Raw genomic sequence first — 23,568 nt, forward strand, 5'->3', positions numbered from 1 at the left:
ACTCCAGTCCTCGAGGGCCACAGTGGCTGCATGTTTTCATTCTAACCATCTTCTTCATTAGTGAGCCATTTTTACTACTAATTAATTACCTTGACTCAGGCCCCTTAATTGTTTTGTTTTCCTTAATTAGTAGCCAAACAATAATGAGACATCAAACATGACCAGCTCACCTGTGCCCGTCATACAATATCTGAAAATAAAGAAAGGTGAAGGTCTACAGTAAGATTGATCTCTCAGGTCAGCAAAACATTTTGATGGTGTTCTTAGAAGAAACAGAAAAATCAAGAAATTTGGAAACGAGAGCAGCAACAAGCCTTTGAATTAAATAACGGGCTTAATTAACAGCAAGAATCAGCTTCTCATTAAGAGACTGTTTGGAGTGAAATTGTTTGGAGTTTGAAATCCCAGTTTAGCGGGTCATCTGTTGGCTCGTTTCAGGTCTCATTTCTGTTTGGCTGCCATTTAATGAAGAAACAAATCAATTCAGAGGACTGAATCCTTAAAAACAGGGCTATGAAAATGAAGGGTAAAGGAGTTAATTAGCAGTGAAAACTGCTCACTGATTAGGAAAAGGGTGAGAATGAAAACTTGTAGCCCCGGAGTTCGACACCCCTGCTATAAACCAATCTACATGAATGAAGTTAAAGGCTGCACTTGGATACCCCCCTCCAATCTATCTGTTCCTTCAATATGAATAAAGACAGAGATTCGCATTCCACTTGTTACCCGTTAACATCAAAGGCGCCTCTCTTTTCGCGACGCTAACAAAGCCGCCAGGCCCGAGGGTGCGCGGCAGGCAGACGATCCTGTAGGTGTTCTCTTCCTTTCTCTCTCTATTAATCCAAGCGTACAGACGCGTTTGCCCTTTGGATTGATTTGAACCTGTCAATTACCGCGCGTTCCGGCTGATCAGAACGCTTTTCGACGTGAATCGCGCGGTGTTTTCTAGCGGCTGCTTTTGTTTGTTTTTTAATTAGGAAGACCTTGTGTCTCCAACCCTGTGCTGCTTTTTAATTGCCAGTATTTATATCAGACAGACTTCAAAAATAAAAAAAAAGCCCAAGAAGATGTTTGTAAGAGAGAACACAAAGGGAAGCTTTGAAATGTCTCCAGTCATATGAAATGGTATGCTAATTAAAACCCTAAGACTGCCAGTGCGATAGGGAAAGTATTCACCCGGTATCTGGGATTTGGAATGCGCGAGCGCACGCACGCACGCACGCGTTGGTGTCGTTATCTCCGTTACCTGCGCTCCGGCTTACTTCACTCTTTCCACACGCACATAAATGAGATTTATTTACCAAAAGAAAAGAAAAAAAAGAGGTGTGTGGTGGGTGAGACAGTGGGGGGGGGGGGGGGGGTGAGAGAGAGAGAGAAGTCGCAGATCCGTAATAAAGCAGTCAGATCGACCGTATCGCTGCTCTTCACTTCAGGTGATTATACCGCCCCTCGTAGATTAGGCTCTGGGAAGTCGAATGCAGTCTCTGTGTTACTCGACGCCACTCGGCATGACATGAGGGGCTCTGAAGGCCTAAATCATGGCATCTGACAATCCATCCAATGACTCGGTTCTCCGACGTCATAAGGTCTTAACAAGTCTGACAATCTAGAGGTTCTTTTCTTTAATATTGAATTGCTCTGCACAGGGCTTTATCTTCTCTGTTATGGTCTTGCTGTCTTCTTATTAGGCTCATTTCATTTTTCCCCCTCCTCTTAATACAGGTGGGCAGTTCACGGGGGCCACCCTCATAGTCCCCATTCAAAGGCTGCACAAGGCTGACCGCTCAGTCACCCAAGTCTTCATTATGTTGAAGGTTAGTTTGTATTTTAGTTTGTTAGACATTTTGTGTTTCTTGGCTCTTATTTTGCTTTTGCCTTTTCGACTGTTTCCAAATGACATGACTCCGTAAACGGTAATTAAGCTCCTCGGCTCTCTTATCTACAAACCCAGAATCGCAACATTTATAAAGTCTCCATTATTACCATTACAATGGAAGAGAACAGGGCAGCACGGTGGCGCAGTGGTAGCACTGCGGCCTCGCATTTAGGAGACCTGAGGTTCGCTTCCCGGGTCCTCCCGGCGTGGAGTTTGCATGTTCTCCCTGTGTCTGCGTGGGTTTCCTCCCACAGTCCAAAGACATGCCGGTTAGGTGGATTGGCGATTCTAAATTGGCCCTAGTGTGTGCTTGGTGTGTTTGTGTGTGTCCTGTGGGTTGGCATCCTGTGTTGGCTGGGATTGGCTCCAGCAGACCCTCCTTGACCCTGTGTTCGGATTCAGCGGGTTGGAAAATGGATGGATGGATGGAAGAGAACAGCCTGTACAGAGATGTCTGGAGGCCTATTCGGCCCACCTGCACCACCATACCTGTGGTCGGGAAGAATAAAAGGGGCCCATCCCCCTCCCCTCACTCGCGGATTCATACAAATAAATCGGTACCGGAAGTGAACTATGATAGACAGCACAATGAGAGAAGTCGCAAAATCAACCGGAATGTTCAAGCAAGTTATTGAAAAAAAACCCGCTCTAAATCAGTTAAGTAGTTCTCTCGTTCGCTAGCTAAGTGGAGGTAAGATGCGCTCCAACACCTGGCGAGAGGTAGAGGGACAATTTAGAATTGCCAATCCACCTAACCTGCATGTACACAGACACGGGGAGAACATGCAAACTCCACGCAGGGAGGACCCGGGAAGTGAACCCGGGTGTCCTAACTGCAAGGCAGCAGTGCTACCACCGTGCCACCCACATGCTTAAACATCTATCCACCCATTATCCAACCTGCTATAATCCTAACTACAGGGTCACGGGGGTCTGATGGAGCCAATCCGAGCCAACACAGGGCGCAAGCAGGAAACAAACCCCAGGCAGGGCGTCAGCTCACTGCAGGGTGCGCACACAACACACATCAAGCACACACTTGGGACAGTTTAGGATCGCCAATGCACCTGACCTGCATGTCTTTGGACTGTGGGAGGAAACCCACGCAGACACGGGGAGAACATGCAAACTCCATGCAGGGAGGACCCGGAAAGAGAACCTCAGGTCACCCAACTGTGAGGCAGCAGCGCTACCCACTGCGCCACCGTGCCGCCCACATACTTAAACAGACATTATCTCAGGAAATTCATGACAATGTAAAACTAATGAAAAAAAAAAAACAATAATATAAATACATTTAAAAGGCTGCATAACAGTAGGAGGTGAGATAGTGCCTCAAGTGGTGGAGTTTACGCATTTTGGGGTCAGATTCATTAGCGCTACCCACTACACCAACGTGCCGCCAGGTAGAAGAATAGTTGTGTCAAATATTTGAAATATTAAAATGTTTGCTTCAATCTAAATAATTACCCAGGGGGGTAAACGTTAACATTATATAAAGTTATTGTCTGTTTTTACCTGCATTATTATCAATCTTTAATTTTAATATTGTTTTTTTTTTTTTTTTGTATCAGTAAGGTGCTGCTGGAGCAAGTGAATTTCCCCTTGGGATTAATAAAGTATCTATCTATCTATCTAAATACTTAAAGTTTAAAAATTCTTGATTGTCATTTTCCCCCCTCTAATTGAGGCCCATAGAGGGCTGGACCCCTACTTAAGTATCAAACATCAAAAATCACATCATAGTGTAATCAGTGACCTTGGAATAGTTGAAATGACGATACCACACATGCTGATGTTTGAAATGTGTCACTTTGAACCTTCTGGCAGCTGCTCATAGAGGGCGAGGAATATTCAGTAAAAATATGATCACATTCGTGAATAGCAACCTGGAAATAGCATAAAGTGACACTCCACAGGACCCCTTATTTTACTGATCCTAAGTTTTGTGACCCATCGTATTCCATTTGGGTTTGGACCCCTGGGAGCAGCACTCTTAAGTCCTTCTTATCATATTTGCTGAAGACACCTATTGGTTTACTCTTTATCATAAAGGTATAATTCCCTGTACAGGATATGGTCCATAAATGAACTAAAATGGAGGATCTAGATGGCCAAAAATAGGAGGGAGCCCCAAAAAAGCTCAAAGCCTTGCATAATTAGACCTCAAGATGAGTCGAGCGGCATATCATACCAGGGGGTTTTCTCATACCAGTGAGGAGGTGGGACTTGTTTGCTTTGGGTTGCCCCTTAGACAAACTCCTTTTGTGAATTTCCCCTTGGGATTAATAAAGTATCTATCTATCTATCTATCTATCTATCTATCTATCTATCTATCTATCTATCTATCTATCTATCTATCTATCTATCTATCTATCTATCTATCTATCTATCTATCTATCTATCTATCCATTGACCGCTGCACCTCCTCTCAGTATGCTGACTCATCGTTCTTGGTGATGAGGCCCACCACAGTCGTGTCGTCAGCGAACTTGATGATGGGGTTCAAGCTGTGCATTGAATCAGTAAAGTGAACAGAGTGGACTAAGCACACAGCCCAGTGGAGAACCAGTGCTCAATGTGGTGGTGCTGGAGATGCTGTTTCCAATCCTTACTGACTGAAGTCTCTTGGTGTCAGAAACTCTAGAATCCAATTACAGAGGACGGTGTTCAGGCCCAGCAGGCTTAGCTTACCAATCAGGTGCTGAGGAATGAGTGTGTTGAATGCTGAACTAAAGTCTATGAACAACATGTGCACCTAAGTGTCCTTCTTGTCCAGGTGAGAGGGGGTCAAATGGAGGGAGGTGGTTATGGCATCGTCCATTGAACGGTTCCTGTGGACTGTTCACTTGCATCTTTTGCCATTTTCATACTTCTTGCATCTTCATTTTTATTGATTTTGTTTGAGTTTTGCCCTTAATAGCCACAGCCTTTTATGGTTCCTCCCCCAAGAAAGGCCTTTATGTGCATTTCTGTTATGTTTTAATGAGATATTAAAGAGATTTTCAAACTTTTTAAGCCAAAAATCCCTCTTTTAGGCCTGTGTAGGACAAAGCCAGCAAACAGAGTGTGTGATGGATGGCTGGGGATCTTTTCCGGACAGGACGCTCTGTTGAGGAGACCGGGGGAATGGACGTGTCGTCAACAACAGTACCTCCCCCGGGACACGAGAGGGCAGCTCCCCTGGTGTGTATCAGGGCCACAAGTTTGGAGCTTAGAAGCCCAACCCTGCTGGGGCCCGTGGCCACCACCAGGGAGCGCCTGGACAGCTTTGGAGCCTGGGCATACAGCACTTCTTCTGCCACACCCGGAAGTGCTGCCAGATGTTAATTACGAAGCACCTGGAGCACCTCAGGGAGCAGTATAAACGAGGCCGCCTCACTCCACTCGGAAAGCCGGAGTCGGGTGGCAGTGGACTGAGTTAGCAGGAGAGGAGTGGAGGTGGTAGAAGAAAAGAAGGACTGAACATTGTGGTGGTTTGTGCACTGTGTTTGTGCGCCAAATGAAGAATAAAAAGTGTGTGTTTTGGGACATTTGGTGTCCGCGTCTGTCTGTGTCCGGGTTCAAGTTCACAAGTGTTAGGATCAGGCTGCCTTAGGTGAGACCTTCTCTGGGCAGGTTAGGGAGGTCCCCAGCCTGTTTTATGGGTCTTTTTAGAGGCTTTACACCACTGAGTGCACTCAATACAATGACAATTTGTTTTTCTTTTACATAATATGTGGTTTGGAATTGTAATCCATTCTTATTCATCATGGTGCCTGAGAGTGGCGACATGTTAAATGTTGGATGGACTTGAAGGAAACACTTTAACTGTCCTCTGGAAAACACGAAAATATAACAACAAGTAGTACTACTACCATCACAGAAGAGCTGGGCTCTGAACTCGCTGGCACCCTGACTGGCCTGGCACCCTGATCTCTAACCTGATTTGTCAGTAACAACTGTACTGCCTTTTCGACTTGTCATTTCATCAACTCCATTTCACTGTTCACTTCAACTTGTCCCTTTGGTTTACATTTTATAAACTACTTTTTGTTTTTGATTCTTGTATTCCTGTGGTGGGCTGGCGCCCTGCCCGGGGTTTGCTTCCTGCCTCGAGCCCTGTGTTGGCAGGGATTGGCTCCGGCAGACCCCCGTCACCATGATGGATGGGTTCTTGTTTTCTATGTATGGCACTACCCATGGGTTCAAACATACAAGTGTGATCCAATGATCCTCATAGTGTGCACACACCATTTTTGGTATCTGCATCTCCCGAATCCTGTTTCCTGTCTTCAGCTAAGGTTTTACTGCCGTCATGGCTCCCGGCCAGAAGGCCTCTTCCCTGAGCCGAGGTTATCTTTGCCTCCCTTTCAAAGTAAACACTTCTCAGTAACAGGCTCTGCTTAGGACTGGCCGCCATTCAGGCACATTTGTAAAACTCGTCCCTCTGTCTGTAAGTAAATAGTCCATACTACCCGAGTGACCCTGGCTTCCAGTCGCTAGCCTAAATGTCGGCTTATGCTGAACCCTAAATCCCAACCATCCCTCTGGCCTTCTTCTCCATCAGTGAATTCTGTGACAGGGCTGACCCTTCATTTACGCCCTCATCTGGCAGAGTGAATGCCCACCAGCACAGAAGTGGACATTCTCACATTGGCACTGCTTTACATTCTAAGAGTGGCACCCTTTAACCCCGTAGCCCACTCCTGTCTCACTGACTGCTCTATTAATAATAATAATAATTCATTACATTTATATAACGCTTTTCTCAGTACTCAAAGCGGTATCCACACAGGGAGGAACCGGGAAGCGAACCCACAATCTTCCACAGTCTCCTTACTGCAAAGCAGCAGCACTACCACTGCGCCACCTATTGGCTCATCAATTATTAAAACATAAACCATAGTTACTGTATATAGCTCCTTACTGTGGGTGACAATGTCTTACTGTCAGATGTCACCCTCTGCTCCATGTCACACGTCACACAATGAACAGAACATCACCTCAGACAGGCATCATGCACAACTCAGGCCTGGGCACGGACACAGGAGCCCTCTATGTGGCGTTGTCTGTACCTTTGATTTCCCCGAGCAGTTCGCTTGTGTTGAGTCTTTCCATCTTCTCTTTCCAGTCTTTTGACAGCAGCTTTTCCATGCAAGTAGATTCTGCAAAGAAAGAAAGAAAGAAAGAAAGAAAGGGATCACTGTGAGAGCTCAACAGTTACCTGCTAATGATGATGAGGGTCTGACGCGGTGACACATAGGACCCCGGTGCCAATCTGACATGTCACCAACTGGCTATTTTATGATGGAATTCACTTGGATTGAAAAGCGGCAGCAAGTTTGACTTCTCTGTTTGTGATGCCTGGCAGTGGTGAGGCAGAGGAGACCTGTGTGCAGTGCGGCGGGTGGCCGGAACCCTTACCCAGCCAGGATGCCCAGTGTGTGGAAGGGCCGGAGGAGAGAGTATTATCAGGACAGTTTCTCCCCGGAGCTGACAGAGGGCAGCCCCCTTGGTTTGCCAGTGGGGTCAGGGGTCATGAGCATGGCAGCTCAACTCTGTTGGAACTCGAGGCCACCGCCAGGGGGCACATGGACCTTTCCAGGGCCTTATTTGGTGACGCTTCGGAGAAACTCGTTGGGCACCTGGAGTCCTTCTGGGTGACCTATAAATAGGGGCCAGAGTTGGGAGGAGAGAAGGAGTGGAGGGAGAAGGACTGGCAGCAAGAAGGGACTGTTGTGTTGGTGATTTGTAAATAAACCGGGTGTTCTGTTGAACCTGTGTCCTGCCCGTGTGTGTACGGGTTAGGGTGGCTGTAGGGCACCAGGTGGCATCACGGCAGGTAATCGTGGTCAGCGGTTGTTGGATTATGTCACAGGAGGGCGGCCTGGCTTAACCTGTCCTGGCAGGGAGTGATTATAATGGATGAACAGTGTAGAATGTAAAATGTAAAAATTTCTACCTGCCCCACCCTTTTAGGAAGCTGCCATTGAGAGCCCCTGCATTCTGACAGGGGTATGAGGCGCAAGAGGGTGCTCAACGAACGCAACTCCTAGGGTCATTGCAGGGGCCACCAGAGGGCGCTCAGGCCAGACAAACCCAGGGGTTTTGTAGGGCTGGGTTTGGATCAGAAGTGAACTCCAAAGTATTACCAGGACCACACTTGAAAGGGGCCACTGGCCATTGGTCCAGGACGCTTGGAGTTGGGAGGAACGGTCTTAGCAAAACTTCATCTGGTGGAAGAAAGAAAGAAAGAAAGAAAGAAAGAAAGAAAGAAAGAAAGAAAGAAAGAAAGAAAGAAAGAAAGAAAGAAAGAAAGAAAGAAAGAAAGAAAGAAAATGAAGGCAGGTGGGCTAGCCACCCTTCAAGGTGACACCCGTGGAGGGGACAGCAGGTTTGTTACCCCTGCACCCTTCTATGTCTATTTTTCCATTTTTGTAGAACCATAAACCTTCGGTTTACTAAAATTTGGATGTTTTTGGGTCATTCAGGAGATCCCCAGCAGGCTTAGCATGTCACTACTGAGTGACCCCCCCCCCACCTCGTCTTCTATGAAAGGCTCTATAAGAAGTGGACCACATACACAAGTGACAAGGCACGTCCTCTCTGAGCAGAGAGCCAAGAGTGAATGAAGCCGAGCTCTCATGGCGACTCGAGGTATGAACTTCAGCAAGATGGGCCATGACATGTGGCCCACCTACTCTGGTGGCATTTCTTCATACCTCTCCTTCCTGGGCACTTCACAGCTCAGTCACACTTCCTCAGTGCTCAAAGATCTCCATCTTTTTTCTCATTTGATTTGCTCTCCTTGTCACCCATCAGCCCAACCACGCAAACTCGGAAAAAGCCCGTAGATAAAAAGAAATGGAGGATTTCAAAGCACCAGCCCTTCATCTCATCGCTTGATCACAGAAGAGGCCGAGCAGATAAGCGAGCAGAGCACACTGAGTGCAAGGTAAAAGATGAAACAAGGAGCAGCGAGCAAAACAATTAACATTTGTCCGGCGGATCATTCATCAGCCGAGGAATGGCTGGAATCTGCCGCTCTGTGGCAAGATGGCTGATAAAGAGCATCACAGGCCGCCTCCTTGCGATCTCGGCACCAGCCCGAGGTCAGCCTGTTCCCATCAGGTCGAGGAAAGGCTGGAATACGAGAAGAGCAACTGATATATCCCCCGGCGGTTTTCAGGTAGAACAGGGGGACAACCACCTACTGATAAAAGACAAGAAGGCGTATCGTGAGCAAACATTGAAAAGAGGAACAAGCCTGCAGAGAGTGGATGCAATGCTAGGCAACTGAAAAGAAGGCAGCATCTGGTTGGCAGCGCACCACTCGCCTCTCCGCCCACCTGGACTCTCAAAACCTCTGCCAGGAAGGCGTTCATACCCAGCCAATCAGAACATGACGACACTCGGATCCACTACGCTCGCTTGTGTAGTTCTACCTCTCAAAATGCCAAACTCAAAACTCCTAAATCCATGACAAAGACCATTGGGCCACAGAAACTCACCACACCAAAGAAACCAGAGGAGGCCATCAAGCTCAACGTCTGGTTACAGGTAGTTACACTGTTGAGTGTGCCTGTTGTTGAAGGACACGTACGTCTCCAAGGGTTCCTTTGAGAGATGGCACTGAAGTAGGGGACAAAACTAGGAGATTCAACATAAGCACTAATTACAGAGAAAGATATTAATCAGACGTCGTGGGCACAAACGAGGGTCAAAAAGCCCAAAAGAAACCTACAACTGCTAATGCCAACCTGGAAAATAAGCCAGTTATTCTACTCAAATCAGGACTCCATTATCCACACATTTAGAGTGTTACAAAGGCGACAGTGAGGTCCCATGGCACGAATCAGCAGCACTATACTGATAAACCTAAAATGGTGGCAAAATGAAAAGCTGGACATCAAAAACAGAATCTGTATGCCGTAAAACTACAAATGCACATTGTCACAAGAACGGGTTTGGGGCAGCCACCCGTATAATATAACTGGCTGATAGTCCAAAACAGAACTGCAATATATAGACAAAATGGCGGCTTTAAAGGCCAGTGTATAAAGTGATGTCATCCGAGGCGAAACCGGAAGTGACATCATCAGAGGTGCAGAATGGAATCAGAAGGGTCTGCAAGGGATCGGAAAGGACAGTTAGTGCAACCTGCCGCCCCCTGGTTGGACGTGGAATCGCCATTATTCAGACCCTTTAGTGTGTGACAACATATAGAATGCGTCTATTATTAAGCTTGTCTGCTTATATAGCGCCCTTCATATCTATCATTTATCCCTTTGACTCCAGCACTTCTACTTCCTGAGATACCTAAGGTGCAGCCTGCACTCCTCCATCTGTTCTCATAGATGTCTACAGGTGTACAGAGCAGTCCGTCCTCACTGGCCCATCACATCCTGGTATGGCACCCGCTCAGTCCAGGGCCGTGGGGCACCATAGATGGTATTGAAGGTGGCACAAAATAAGACCGGCACCCAGCTGCCATCTGTTTAAGACATACACAAGGTTTGCTGGAGTAGAAAGACAAACAGGATAATTAAAGATGTCGGCTTTTCATACTCGTCTCTGGTGACAACTGGCACTCACGGGGACGACTTCAATCCACTGATATATTTATGTACAGTATACAGCGAATGTATAAATATACTCTGCAAATCATGACACCCCTGGATAGTGCTGGATAAGCGCTTATAATTATGGATGAAGGGATGGAGAGACAGAGAGAGTGAGAACAGATATAAGCAAAAATACACAGTGCGGTGAAAAAGTATTTGCCCCCTTCCTGATTTGTGCTCTTTTTGCTTCTTCTTAACTGTTTCTGATCTCCAGACAAAACTCTATATACCGTATATACTCGCATATAAGTCGGGTCTTGAAACCCGAAAAATCAATCATAAAATCAGACCCCGACTTATACGCCCGCTCAAAAATTTTTTTTGTTTTTCCATCTTCTTGCCTCCTCCAATCTCGCACCAGTTTCTCAGACGCACTGAATTTTGTTGCAGAAGCGCAGTTACCGATTTCTTTGGCCACTTCAATGACTTTTAATTTAAAACCAGCTTCATATTTTCTTCTGATCGAATGCTCCATCATCGATAAGGGATGCTCTTACGATAAAGGTGTATGAGATACAAAAAACACAAAACAGTGCCAACATTGCTTTGGAATAGTTTGGGTATCACCGTGTGGTCACGGTGGCACAATAGAGAGACAGAGTGAGAGGTGAGGAGCACCCGCTGATACAGCGCATTGCCACACCCACATAGAAATAAAAAGCCAGTGTGCTCCGTGGTGACTCTCTCAGGTGGGTCGTTAACAAATCATAATCTCTTGGACCAATAGCGTGAGTTTTCCGCATTCGACTTATACAACCAACATTATAAAATACTGGAAATTATACGATAAAATCAAGTCCCGACTAATCCGTGGGAGAAATTAAACGCGAGTATATACGGTATATAAAATCCAATGTCTGTCTGTCTGTCCGCTTTTTACTTAACGGATTTAGATCGTGTGTTTTTCTGTAATTTTCGTGAACGTTCCGGTTGATTTTGCAACTCTTCTCATTGCATTAAGTATCAGAGTTCGGCTGCGGTGCCGATTTATTTGTGTGCATCTGAGACAGACGCAGCTGGCCGTTGGGGGCGGGGCCATTATCACTCACACGCCAGTCTCGGGGCAGGTACCTGACCTCCACTTAGCGAGCAAACGAGAGAACTACTTAACGGATTTAGATTGGGTTTTTTTCTAGAATTTTCTTGAACATTCCGGTTGATTTTGCGACTTTCTCATATCATAGTTCACTTGCAGGAGCGATTTATTCATGCAAATCTGAGAGAGAGGCTGTGGGCCAAAGGGAGCGGGAGGCGGGTGGGGTCCTCCTCACTCACACACCAGCCTCCTTTTGAGTCACTCTACCTCACGCCACGTGTTGGAGCGTGCATGGTCTCCGCTTAGCTAGTGATACCCGCTTGTTCGTCTAGAGATTGTTAAGGAGTAACGATTGGCGTTTTTGATACAGAAATCAGAGCTACGTGTGCTTTAGAGGTGTGTAGCTGCTCATTGGCAGAGATATCAGATACAGTGCCAACGTCTGACCTTCCACTTGGCCAGAATTACCTTGCCAGCTTTTATATTTTTGCCGAAGACACCACAGCTACATTCTCGCCCTCTGATAGCAAAGCCAAAAGTATTGTATATCAGGAGGCCCTTGGATATATGAAAGCTATCGATACAAATTCTTCCCAATACAAATTATGACTTTTTAAAAATTTTTTTAATTGATTTTTAAAGTTTGTCCCGTTTCACTACTATGTGGGCAGAGCCGTTGGGGACAGCTAGTTCAGTATAAAGGAAAAAGTAGCCTGAGCAAACACAAAATGCAGTTTTAAATGATCATTTGATTTATTGAAGGAAAAAAGTTGACCAATATAAATAGCGCCAATGTGAAAAAGTAATTGCCCCCTCCCCATAAACTTAACACTTAGTTGTGCCACCTTTAGCAGCAACAACTCCAATCAGGTAACAGGAGATCAGTCTTTGGCATTGCTATGAAGAAATGTTGGCCCAGTCTGCTCTACAGAACGGCTTTCTTTCAGCCACACTGCCGAAATTTCAACAAGGAACCGTCCATTTACTTCCCACAAAAACATCTCATTGGCTGTTTAAGTCAGAACTTTGGCAAGGGTGCTCCAAAACTGTCATTTTGTGTTTCATCCACTCAGAGGTGGACCTGCTCTTGCGCTTCAGATCCTCGTTCTGCTGCACAACCCCATTGCACTCAAGTTTTAAGATGACTGGACATTTTCCTTTCTGGTTGACAGATGAATTTATGCTTCCCTCAATCATGACAAGTTGCTCAGATGCCCCCTGAAGCAGCAAAGCGTCCCCACACCATCGCTCTACCACCACCATATTTCACAATGTTCTTTGTGTGGAAAGCTGTGCTTCATGCCAGACCCACGTCTTCCAAAATGTTCCACTGTTGACTCCTCAGTCCACAGAACGTGGTTTTGGGGGTAGTCGAGGTGCTTGTTGGTAGATGTTAGATGAGCCTGTATGTTCCTCATGTTCAGCAGTGGTTTCCACCTTGCAGCTCTCCCACGTGTGATGGTGGAATCCCGAACACTAACATTAACTGAGCTGAGAGAGCCCTGAACTTCCCTCGATGTTCGGCGGGTTCTTCTGTGACTTCCCAGTTCAGATTTCCATGTGTTGTTGTGGTCATGTTGCTAGGCCAGCCAATCCTGGACAAATTTATCAAGTTCTCTCCATTTGAAGGTCGGTTCACTGGAGTCCGAGGGTTTTAGAGGCTGCTCCATGAACCTTTCTTGACTGATTTATCTCTGTAACTTTCTTCCTGGGGTCTTCTGGAATTTCTTTTGATTGAGGCCTGGTGTGCTGCTTGTTGAGACCTTTTAGCAAACTTCACACCGCTGGAAAGGTCCTGCTGAATTGATGGAGCTGGTGGAAAATCAAGCCCGAGTTTGTCAGGTCTCATTTCACTTGTTATCATTTCAGTTGACTGAGCGACTAGGAGGGCAATTTACATCTTCACATGGGCGATATAATTGTTATGCTAATATTTTACTTTCAATAAATCAAATAAGCACATAAAACTGTACAATGTGTTTACTCAGGTCTTCTTTTGCTTTATACTAAATTGGGAGATCAGAAACAATGAAGGGTTACAAAGGAGCAATAAAGGCAACCAGGAAGGGGGCAAATACATTTTCACGGCACTGCATATACACAGCATTTTGTATACTGTGTATGGTTGGTGTGTTTGCGTGTGTGTGTGTGTGTGTGTGTGTGCGCCTTCTGTTGGTACTTAAGTATTGCTGACATGCAAGTGGGGATTTCCTTGTGCTGAGGACACGTGACAATAAGTGAACTGGCACCTCAAACAGACACCTACTGGGCTCAACCTCACCGTCCCTTCATTTCCATGTAAAGCTTGGAATTCCTTTTTCCTTGGTAAACAGCCAGCCCCCAAACCCCCACCCTCACCCCTTGAGTGCTGAAAGGGACTGCTAGAGCTTTGGAACTGACCACCTTTGACACTGCACTTCTAGTCTGTGACATCTACAAGAGTGTTGGGCGGTGCACTGGTACTGAAGAATGACTGACAAACTATATGATTTAAAATGGTTCTGTGCCAGCATTAGGCTAACATTGGTACTGGAAGTAAATGCTTGAGACCGGACACCTCGCACGCAGACCCCCAGCTCCTACCCACCCGCTTCTCATTATAATATCCTCATTATGATACATCTATGTAAGCGCGCTAGATGGTGGGGACAGTGTGGCAGATGGATGACCTCAGACCCCCAAATAAGAGGAGTATGGTGGAACAGGGCTACTTGGGGGGACAAAACAGCTAGGAGTTGGGAAACTCAGTTACCCGTTACCTGCTTCAATTTGGTTTTGCTGCTGGCACTGAGGTGTGAAAACTGCTAGCGGGACCAAGGACCAAATCTGAGTATCAATCCAACACTACTGTGGGATTTCATCCATTGCCTTGTCCCACACCGTGCCTGTCTATGCAAGAGGCTGAGCTCAAGAAGAAAAATGCGCCCAATGCAAAGGAAAACCACAATCCTCAGAAGACGGAGGACAAGCCCTTGTGACATGTGCAGACGACAGGGACATTCTTACTAGTGTGGCCGACCAAAATGCCACAAGTCACTTCTCTCTGCCACCATAATAAAAAAAGAGTACATTAAATGTGGAGGGTTAGATGGGAACGATAGATAGATAGATAGATAGATAGATAGATAGATAGATAGATAGATAGATAGATAGATAGATAGATAGATAGATAGATAGATAGATAGAAAGATATGAAAGACACTATATGACAGATAGATAGATAGATAGATAGATAGATAGATAGATAGATAGATAGATAGATAGATAGATAGATAGATAGATAGATAGATGTGAAAGGCACTATATGACAGATAGATAGATAGATAGATAGATAGATAGATAGATAGATAGATAGATAGATAGATAGATAGATAGATAGATAGATAGATAGATAGATAGACATGAAAGGCACTATACATAGAGAGACAAGAGGTAATATAGAAGAGACAAAGAAAAGGCATAAAGGAACAGCTGGACACCAAGAGTTCCACGTGTCTCCTGTATAGCGCCTTTCACTCTGTAGCTCTTCATTGTGCAGTGCTTTTCATACTTGCCTCTCCCTAGTATAGCGCCTTTCCTATCTGTCGGCCTCTCGGTGGTACAGGTGGCTATGGCAGACATTGAAGTAGCTGTGAATGGTGCTATGAGGACTGCAGACAGACTGACGGGGCACCTGCTGGTGTGTGTGTGTGTGTGTTCGTTCGTGTGCGTCTTTCTCTTCTCCATGAAGGACACGCCCCTTACAAAAAAATGTAAAATAAATTAAAAAAGAAGGCAGCGAGTGCCAAGCAGGCTTTCAAAAAGAGGATCGGGTGGGCTGCGGAGAGGCGCTCGAAGCCGCGAGGTGTCCGTATTTTTGAAGTGCCTTCAAACGCTCCGGGCTCGCGCGTCTCCTGTGAGGTTTCCCTTCTCAAGGTGCCGAGGATGCCAGTGGCTGATCAAACGCTCTGTGAGGACTCCTGGCCAGAAGCGAAAGGGAAAACAAACTGGAGCGAAAGGCCCGGCCAGGCACTGAGCTCCAGGACTGTAGCCCCCCCTCCCTACCCCCGCACCCCCACCTGGGGTGAGGGCTGAAGCCAGAGGAGCCAAAAATGAAGTTCAAGAACTGAACGGGCGGGCCGGGTGGGGCACATCACAACATGTAGCACATGGGCTGACGGGAAGTAAAAGAAAGGAACTCAAATGCTTTCCTCGTTTGATAAGTGGCACCCTTGGGAGAACAGCAAAGTGGATCACTGGGCCTCGGGGTGGTCAGCTATGGCCCATCTCTTTAGGGTGGGGGCGAGGGGGGCTCATCTAAACATCAGCGCAGATGCTCTGTGAGATGGGGCCGGTTTGCTCGAGCACTTGATCATTATGGAATGCGCCAACTGTTTGAGATAATCCCGTGCCAGCTTCACGTCTGCTCCGCACTCCCCTCAGGGAGTGGTCAGTCTCTGCCCTGCTCCTAATTTTTCTTTCATTTTTTTTTCTTTGCACTCCTCCATATTTTTGCAAAGAGAGGAAAAATGCATTGTGTGCCAAGCAATGTGAGGGAAACGTTCCGTTCTGAAGCGAAACAAAGCCTTCCCTCAATTAACCCTCTGGCTCCTGACCAGCTTGAGAAGATCAACTCATCCATCCATCCGCTTGTCAATGAGCATGTAAAGGGCACGGCAACCAAATGGGCATATTTTGGGCATCTTTCTCCGAGTGCCACCCTCTCCTTTTCAGCCGGCCCATTTCGGATCAAAGCCGAGCCTACGATGAGCTCTCCACAGCACTGAGGCCAAATCCCGATGGGCAGTGAATGGCAGGCTCACTGTGTATAAGAATGACCCTTAGAGACTCAGTGCCCAGTGCTTTCATGCCAACAGCCCTCAGAAGTGACAGATCTGTGGAGGGGAAGCCTACCGCATCACCTCTTGATGCCCGTCCAGCACACGACGCCAACAGGGATAACGTGCAGGACTGTGAAACAACAAAAGGAATGCAGGAGGAACTTGGAATGGAAATTAAAAAGGGGCTTTCATCTTTTATTTAGATTCTCCCAAGGTCTCCCCTCCTGGAGGACACTGGCATGGATGCACGCTGGCACAGTCGTCCAGATCAATAGGAGAACAAAACAAAGTGGAATTGGAGAGTTTGAGAAGTAACCAAAGAGAAACGTATGAAAGATGGCATCTGCTGACAGAACTGATGACATGGTCATCTGGCAACAGCTGGAAACCTAGGGCATCTCAGAGGTCACACGTGGCTGGTTACGGCATAAAGTTGGGCACAGAAGAGGAGTTGGATACAAGTGGACACCACGCAAAATGGTCATCCGGTGACAGCCTCAGCCACCACACAAAGGAGAAATGGGTAGAGATGCCACTGGAGCCCTCAGTCACAGGAGAAAATGGGCATCTCAGAAGCAGCAGGAAGGGGGGGGGTGGGTTCAGAGGTGGATGGTCATGGCACCACAGGAGCTGGATACAACTGGAGAAGAGGATGCCATGCAAAACAGTCATCTGGTGACAGCAGGGCAGCGCTGCAATTGATGACTTCAGTCACATTGGGCAATGGGCATTGTGGCAGCCACAGGCAACGTTTCATGGCACAAGGTGTAGGCATACAAGAGGACCTGAATACTCCACTGACTTTCTCCATGTTATAACCCACATATGCAGTTCAGAGTTAATGAATATGTTGGCAGGCAGAAGACCAACGTGCCCATTCCATCACAGGCCACACTAACACTGGGCCAATTTCAAGACATTAACACCACCAATTTGAAAACAGGGTGGCACAAAGCATGCGGGCAAGCTGCTGACTAGAGTGCCAAGCTGCTGACTACAGTGTCTCCTCCCAACATGTTAGGGACTGGCATTAGGAGGTCTGGGAACTAAACTGGACCCATTGAAGTGTACTGGTGAAACCACACACCCCACAGCGCAGTGCCAAGTGATGCTGACAAAGAAATGGGCAGGTGCAAAAAATGGGGGAATGGGCTTACGCTGTCAACAGTAGTGAGAAGTTCTTTGGCCACTTCCAGGTAATCTGAGCTCTCAGGGGTGACCAGCCTGACCAGGGTGACATGGCATGTGTTAGCTACGGCACCTGGCTGCATGGACAGCAGATGTTACAGAAAGGTACTGCAGTCAGGCGGGTCGTCGCTGTCCCCCTCCAGCTTGGCACTCAGGGCAATCATCAAGGAATGTCAGTGCTCAGTGGCCCTCCACTCTTAGAGAGGGCTGGGAAGGAAAGGAAGGAGCACTGGCACCAAGACTGGCACCTTTACACCTGCTCATTGTTCTCAGAATCTTTCAAATACTCTGAACAAAGACTCAATGGAGGCTGCCGGCTGTCTGTCCAATCCATGTGTCTGTTAGAGAGAGCGCCTTTCATATCCATCTACCGGTTATGTGCTGATTTCATAGCCGTCATATCTACGCATCTAAGAGTGCCCTCCATACTGCTCTGTTATATGGCACCTTGTAAATCTATCATATAGTGCCTTTCATAGCCAGCTATCATATAGTGCCTGTATATATCTATCTATATACATACATACTAGGGGGCTCCACCCCCTGCTCACTTCGCTCGCCAACCCCCGGGTTTGGTTAACCTGATAAACAATTTAAAGAGATTGTTATTTTCATGGGAATTGTTACATATGCGTCATTTTCACTTTTACTTTAAAACGTCAGTTAAAACGATATTTGGAATTAACTTTTCGTCAAGATTGCATTGAATTTTGATTCCGTGTTTGGAGTTTCATTGTGACAACGCAACATATAACTGCCCGTGAGTGAATATCGTTTCTTTCTCTCTAATAAATAAAATGACTTTTTTGAATGTTTGTCCCTGTGATTTGTTAATTGTCTTTGCAAAAGCTATTCTGACGGGAAACTGTAAACGTTTTAATATGAATGGCGTATCGACATCTCCTTTGGTGTCTCATGTTATCCCTGAAGATGGACTACATTACCTTTCTAGTCGCTTGTTAAAATTTTACATGTCAGAATTGTTCGTCCAATTTTCAATACACCTAATCTCGTCTTATCGCATCGCCCATCACTCAGACATCAACTACGCAATCACATTACGATACGTCCTTCTATCAACAGTAATTTGTCCAATGGAAGACCAGGCGGTGTTAATGGTTCTTCATGATATTGTAAGTTGATGTTTTCATCTTCCTCACCATCACCACCAACTGTTTCAGCAGAGTCTATTGATACGCATTTAACCAATCTGCCGTGTAACCGATCGACAATTTTCACGTTAATTCATTTGACTTCATGGTTTCTCGCTGCCATATTTAGATGAATGGGTGATTCTAAACTGGATCTTCGTAAATGTGTGTGTGTTGATAAGTAAGCCCTTTAATGGATTGGTGTCTGTCCAGGTTAAGTGCCAGAATGCACCTGATGACCGTGGTCTTGTTTGAAAATAGTCGTAAGAATGGCGCGACTTGAAAGAATCTCATGGTAAACATCTCCGTCTCACAGGATTTCCTTCCAAAAAGTCTCTTCAAAAAGTCACGTCTCGTCGCAGGATTTGTTTATTATAATACAGAGATACATATATATATAACATTGTTTTTTATCAATATGCTGCTGCTGGAGTATGTGAATTTCTCCTTGGGATTTATAAAGTATCTATCTATCTATCTATCTATCTATCTATCTATCTATCTATCTATCTATCTATCTATCTATCTATCTATCTATCTATCTATCTATCTATCTATCTATCTATCGTGCCTTTCACTCTATCATATAGTGCCTTTCCTATCTATTTATTATATGGCACCTTTCATATCTATCTATCTATCTATCTATCTATCTATCTATCTATCTATCTATCTATCTATCTATCTATCTATCTATCTATCTATCTATCTATCTATCTATCTATCTATCTATCTATCTATCGTGCCTTTCACTCTATCATATAGTGCCTTTCCTATCTACTTATTATATGGCACCTTTCATATCTATCTATCTATCTATCTATCTATCTATCTATCTATCTATCTATCTATCTATCTATCTATCTATCTATCTATCTATATACAGTATATTGCATAGATATTCATTTTTCTCTCTTTCTCTCTCTCTCTCACTCTGTATATAATATTATTATTATTATTATTATTATAATATAAAGCATCTTTCACAAACCCAAGGTCGCTTTACATAGAGAGAGAAAAAAAAATATATATATATACAGTTAGGCCCATAAATATTTGGACAGAGACAACTTTTTTCTAATTTTGGTTCTGTACATCACCACAACGAATTTGAAATGAAACAACTCCGATGCAGTTGAAGTGCAGACTTTCAGCTTTAATTCAGTGGGGTGAACAAAACGATTGCATAAAAATGTGAGGCCACTAAAGCATTTTTTGAACACAATTCCTTCATTTCAGGGGCTCAAAAGTAATTGGACAAATTAAATAACTGGAAATCAAATGTTCATTTCTAATACTTGGTTGAAAACCCTTTGCTGGCAATGACAGCCTGAAGTCTTGAGCTCATGGACATCACCAGATGTTGGGTTTCCTCCTTTTTAATGCTCTGCCAGGCCTTTACTTTCAGTTGCTGTTTGTTTGTGGGCCTTTCTGTCTGAAGTTTAGTCTTCAACAAGTGAAATGTCTGCTCAGTTGGGTTAAGATCAGGTGACTGACTTGGCCATTCAAGAATTTTCCACTTCTTTGCTTTAATAAACTCCTGGGTTGCTTTGGCTGTATGTTTTGGGTCATTGTCCATCTGTATCATGAATCAATTTGACTGCTGTATTTAGCTGGATTTGAGCAGACAGTATGTCTCTGAACACCTCAGAATTCTGTCCTGTGTCACATCATCACTAAACACTAGTGTCCCAGTGCCACTGGCAGCCATCACACTGCCTCCCTCCACTGTGTTTTACAGATGATGTGCTATGTTTTGGATAATGAGCTGTTCCACACCTTCTCCATACTTTTTTCTTGCCATCATTCTTGTAGAGGTTGATCTTGGTTTCACCTGTCCAAAGAATGTTTTTCCAGAACTGTGCTGGCTTTTTTAGATGTTCTTTAGCAAAGTCCAATCTCGCCTTTATATTCTTGAGGCGTATGAGTGGCTTGCACCTTGCAGTGAACCCTCTGGATTTACTTTCATGCAGTCTTCTCTTTATGGTAGACTTGGATATCAATACGCCCGCCTACCCCCTGGAGAGTGTTGTTCACTTGGTTGGCTGTTGTGAAGGGGTTTCTCTACACCATGGAAATGATTCTGTGATCATCCACCACTGTTGTCTTCTGTGGATGTCCAGGTCTTTTTGCGTTGCTGAGTTCACCAGTGCTTGCTTTCTTTCTCACTATGTACCAAACTGGAGATTTTGCCACTCATAATATTAGAGCAATTTCTTAGATGGGTTTTTTCTGTTTTCGCAGCTTAAGGATGGCTTCTTTCACTTGCATGGAGAGCTCCTTTGACCACATGTTGTCTGTTCACAGCAAAATCTTCCACATGTGAGCACCACACCTCAAATCAACTCCAGGCCTTTTATCTGCTTAATTGATAAGGACATAACGACGGACTTGACCACACCTGCCCATGAAATAACCTTTGAGTCAATTGTCCAATTACTTTGGAGCCCCTGAAATGAAGAAGGGATTGTGTTCAAAAAATGCTTTAGTTGCCTCACATTTTTATGCAATCGTTTTGTTCACCCCACTGAATTAAAGCTGAAAGTCTGCACTTCAACTGCATCGGAGTTGTTTCAATTAAAATTCATTGTGGTGATGTACAGAACTGAAATGAGAAAAAAGTGGTCTCTGTCCAAATATTTATGGACCTAACTGTATATATATATATATATATATATATATATATAATAATAATAATAATAATAATAATAATTCATTACATTTATATATACTGTATATCCATTCAATAAAACCTTTCGTAATTATCATATAGTGCCTTTCTTGTCTCTCTATCTATGTTAAAGTGCTTTCCACAACTAGCATATACTTTTTTATCCTGTAAAGCCTTTCATATCAATCATATCACGATTTTTATATGTAGGTACGTTATAGTGCCTTTTAATTGATAGCTATCCTATAATGCCTTTTATGTTCATTATATAATTCCTAAAGTCTAACTTCCTATCTAGAGCATATCATGCAACAATTGTGCAATGTGTCTCCTATAAATTCCTATTATACAGGCCCACCTGTGAAGTCATCATATAGTGTCTTTCATAACTATTACACAGCACTTCCATTTTGAACAATGTCTAGTATAGAATGCCTTCCATACTGATTAGTGTACCCATCACAGAGTGTTTTTCATATTCATCCATCTTCGATACAGCTCCTTTCATATCAATATACAGTATGTACGTAGGTATTATATACAGCACCTGCTGTATTCATCAGTCTGTTATATAGTGCCTTTCATATCTATCTATTATATAACCATTTTAATTTATCCTCATATCTATAGTATACAGTATACTAGAGCCACACAGTGCCCTTTATCTAGAGAATGTCTTTAATATAGTGCCTTTCATACCTACCTGCTATAGTGCCTTTCACATCTATTATATAATGCCTTTTATCTAGGTACAGTCGATAGTGCTATAACTATACTTTCATACCTATCAGCGTATCCATTATATAGTGCCTTTCATATCTCTCTGTTACATACTGCCTTTTGTTTATCTTAATATTTCCAGCATACAGTGCTATAATGCTTTACACAGCACTGCCACACAGCAAGGATGCGGGATATGAACCCATGATCTCCTTACTGTGAAGCAGCAGCACTACCACTGCGCCACCAGCCACACTGTGCCCTTTAGCTGCAGGATGTCTTTAATATGGTGCCCCTCATACCTACCTCATACAGTGCCTTTCATGTCCATTATTTATTGCCTATTATCAGGAGTAATAGATTGTGCTATATCCATACACTCCCCCTCCACCACTCCCTTCCATGATATGTCCTTGTCTATCCATTATATAGTGCCTTTCATCTACCTACCCACTAGTGAACACCTCCCACATCTGTCTGTATTTATTTATTATATAGCACCTTTCATGTCCATTTATGTATCTACTGATCCGGGCTAAGGAGTTATGTGCCAATACAAAGCAGCTGCTGGTCCATGCCCGCATCCTGAGATGCCCCAATTAATGCCAATGGTGCTCCTTCCTAAAGTCAGAATACAGTTGGCAGTAGGGCATGCACTGCTAATGCCGCTCTGCATGGCACATGAAAGTCGAAAAAGGTGGCCACTCCCTGCATGTAATCACATCCAATTAAATTCAATTGAAATAACTGGGAGAACATTAAGCAGGATAACATTTAGATCTGCAGTGCGTCGACTTGCGCTCTTAACTGGCAGGCGAAATTGGCGTACAGCTGGGAAATCAGCCAGAAGAAAAGATTAGAAGAAAAGTGCCAGGCTTTGTTCAAGGGAAACTCGTCGGTGCCAGCAGAGGAGAGCATGCTGTGGCCGGTGCGGTGCTCCAGCAGAACCAAGGCCATCTTTGACGGGCAGCAGGTCGACAACGAAAGGAGCGCCCAGAGACGTGCGCTCCTCTGCTCTGGCCGTGAATACGTCTATCACGTCGGCCGTGCAGCTGCCGCCTGCGCTCTGGTGCTGCTCCACTTCCTCCAACAATGAGTGGCACCCACAGGGAAAGCCTCGGGGTATTGTATGCCTTCTAGACATGGCACTTTCTCCCCTTTAACATAATGGCACTTAAACCGAACCACCAAGGCATGTCAAGGACCAGCAGCACCCTCTGAAATGTCACACCTGTCACTTCCATCACTTTTTATAGCGACTTTTGAGGGCAGGTCCAAATGAACTGCTGTGCCTGGCAACCTAAAATGCACAAAAGCAGGTAAAGAAGAAAAACAACAGCACATCAGAGCAGAGCAACTCATGAGGGACGGCGGGCAAAAAGCGAAATCCACCAAGGCCCTGAGTCATCTGAAATGAGAAGCAGTCGCCGAGTCGGTCATCACTCTTCACCGGGTGGGTCCCCTGATCCTTGGCACAATTACGTCAGAAGAATTTCATAT

The 23,568-nt window shown here is 44.9% G+C and overlaps 1 protein-coding gene across 4 annotated transcripts in view; it reads right to left on the reverse strand.

Annotated features, from left to right (window-relative positions):
• Nucleotides 1-23,568, reverse strand: part of sox6 (SRY-box transcription factor 6) — a 264,750-nt gene that overhangs the window by 152,515 nt on the left and 88,667 nt on the right. For all 4 annotated transcript variants that reach the window (XM_028796093.2, XM_051923458.1, XM_028796092.2 and 1 more), the window contains exon 3: nt 6,934-7,023. In XM_028796093.2, coding sequence (XP_028651926.1) covers nt 6,934-7,023 — 90 coding nt within the window. The remainder of the gene's footprint in view (nt 1-6,933; nt 7,024-23,568) is intronic.

Source organism: Erpetoichthys calabaricus, chromosome 2 (assembly GCF_900747795.2).
Source record: "Erpetoichthys calabaricus chromosome 2, fErpCal1.3, whole genome shotgun sequence".
Lineage (NCBI taxonomy): Eukaryota > Metazoa > Chordata > Cladistia > Polypteriformes > Polypteridae > Erpetoichthys > Erpetoichthys calabaricus.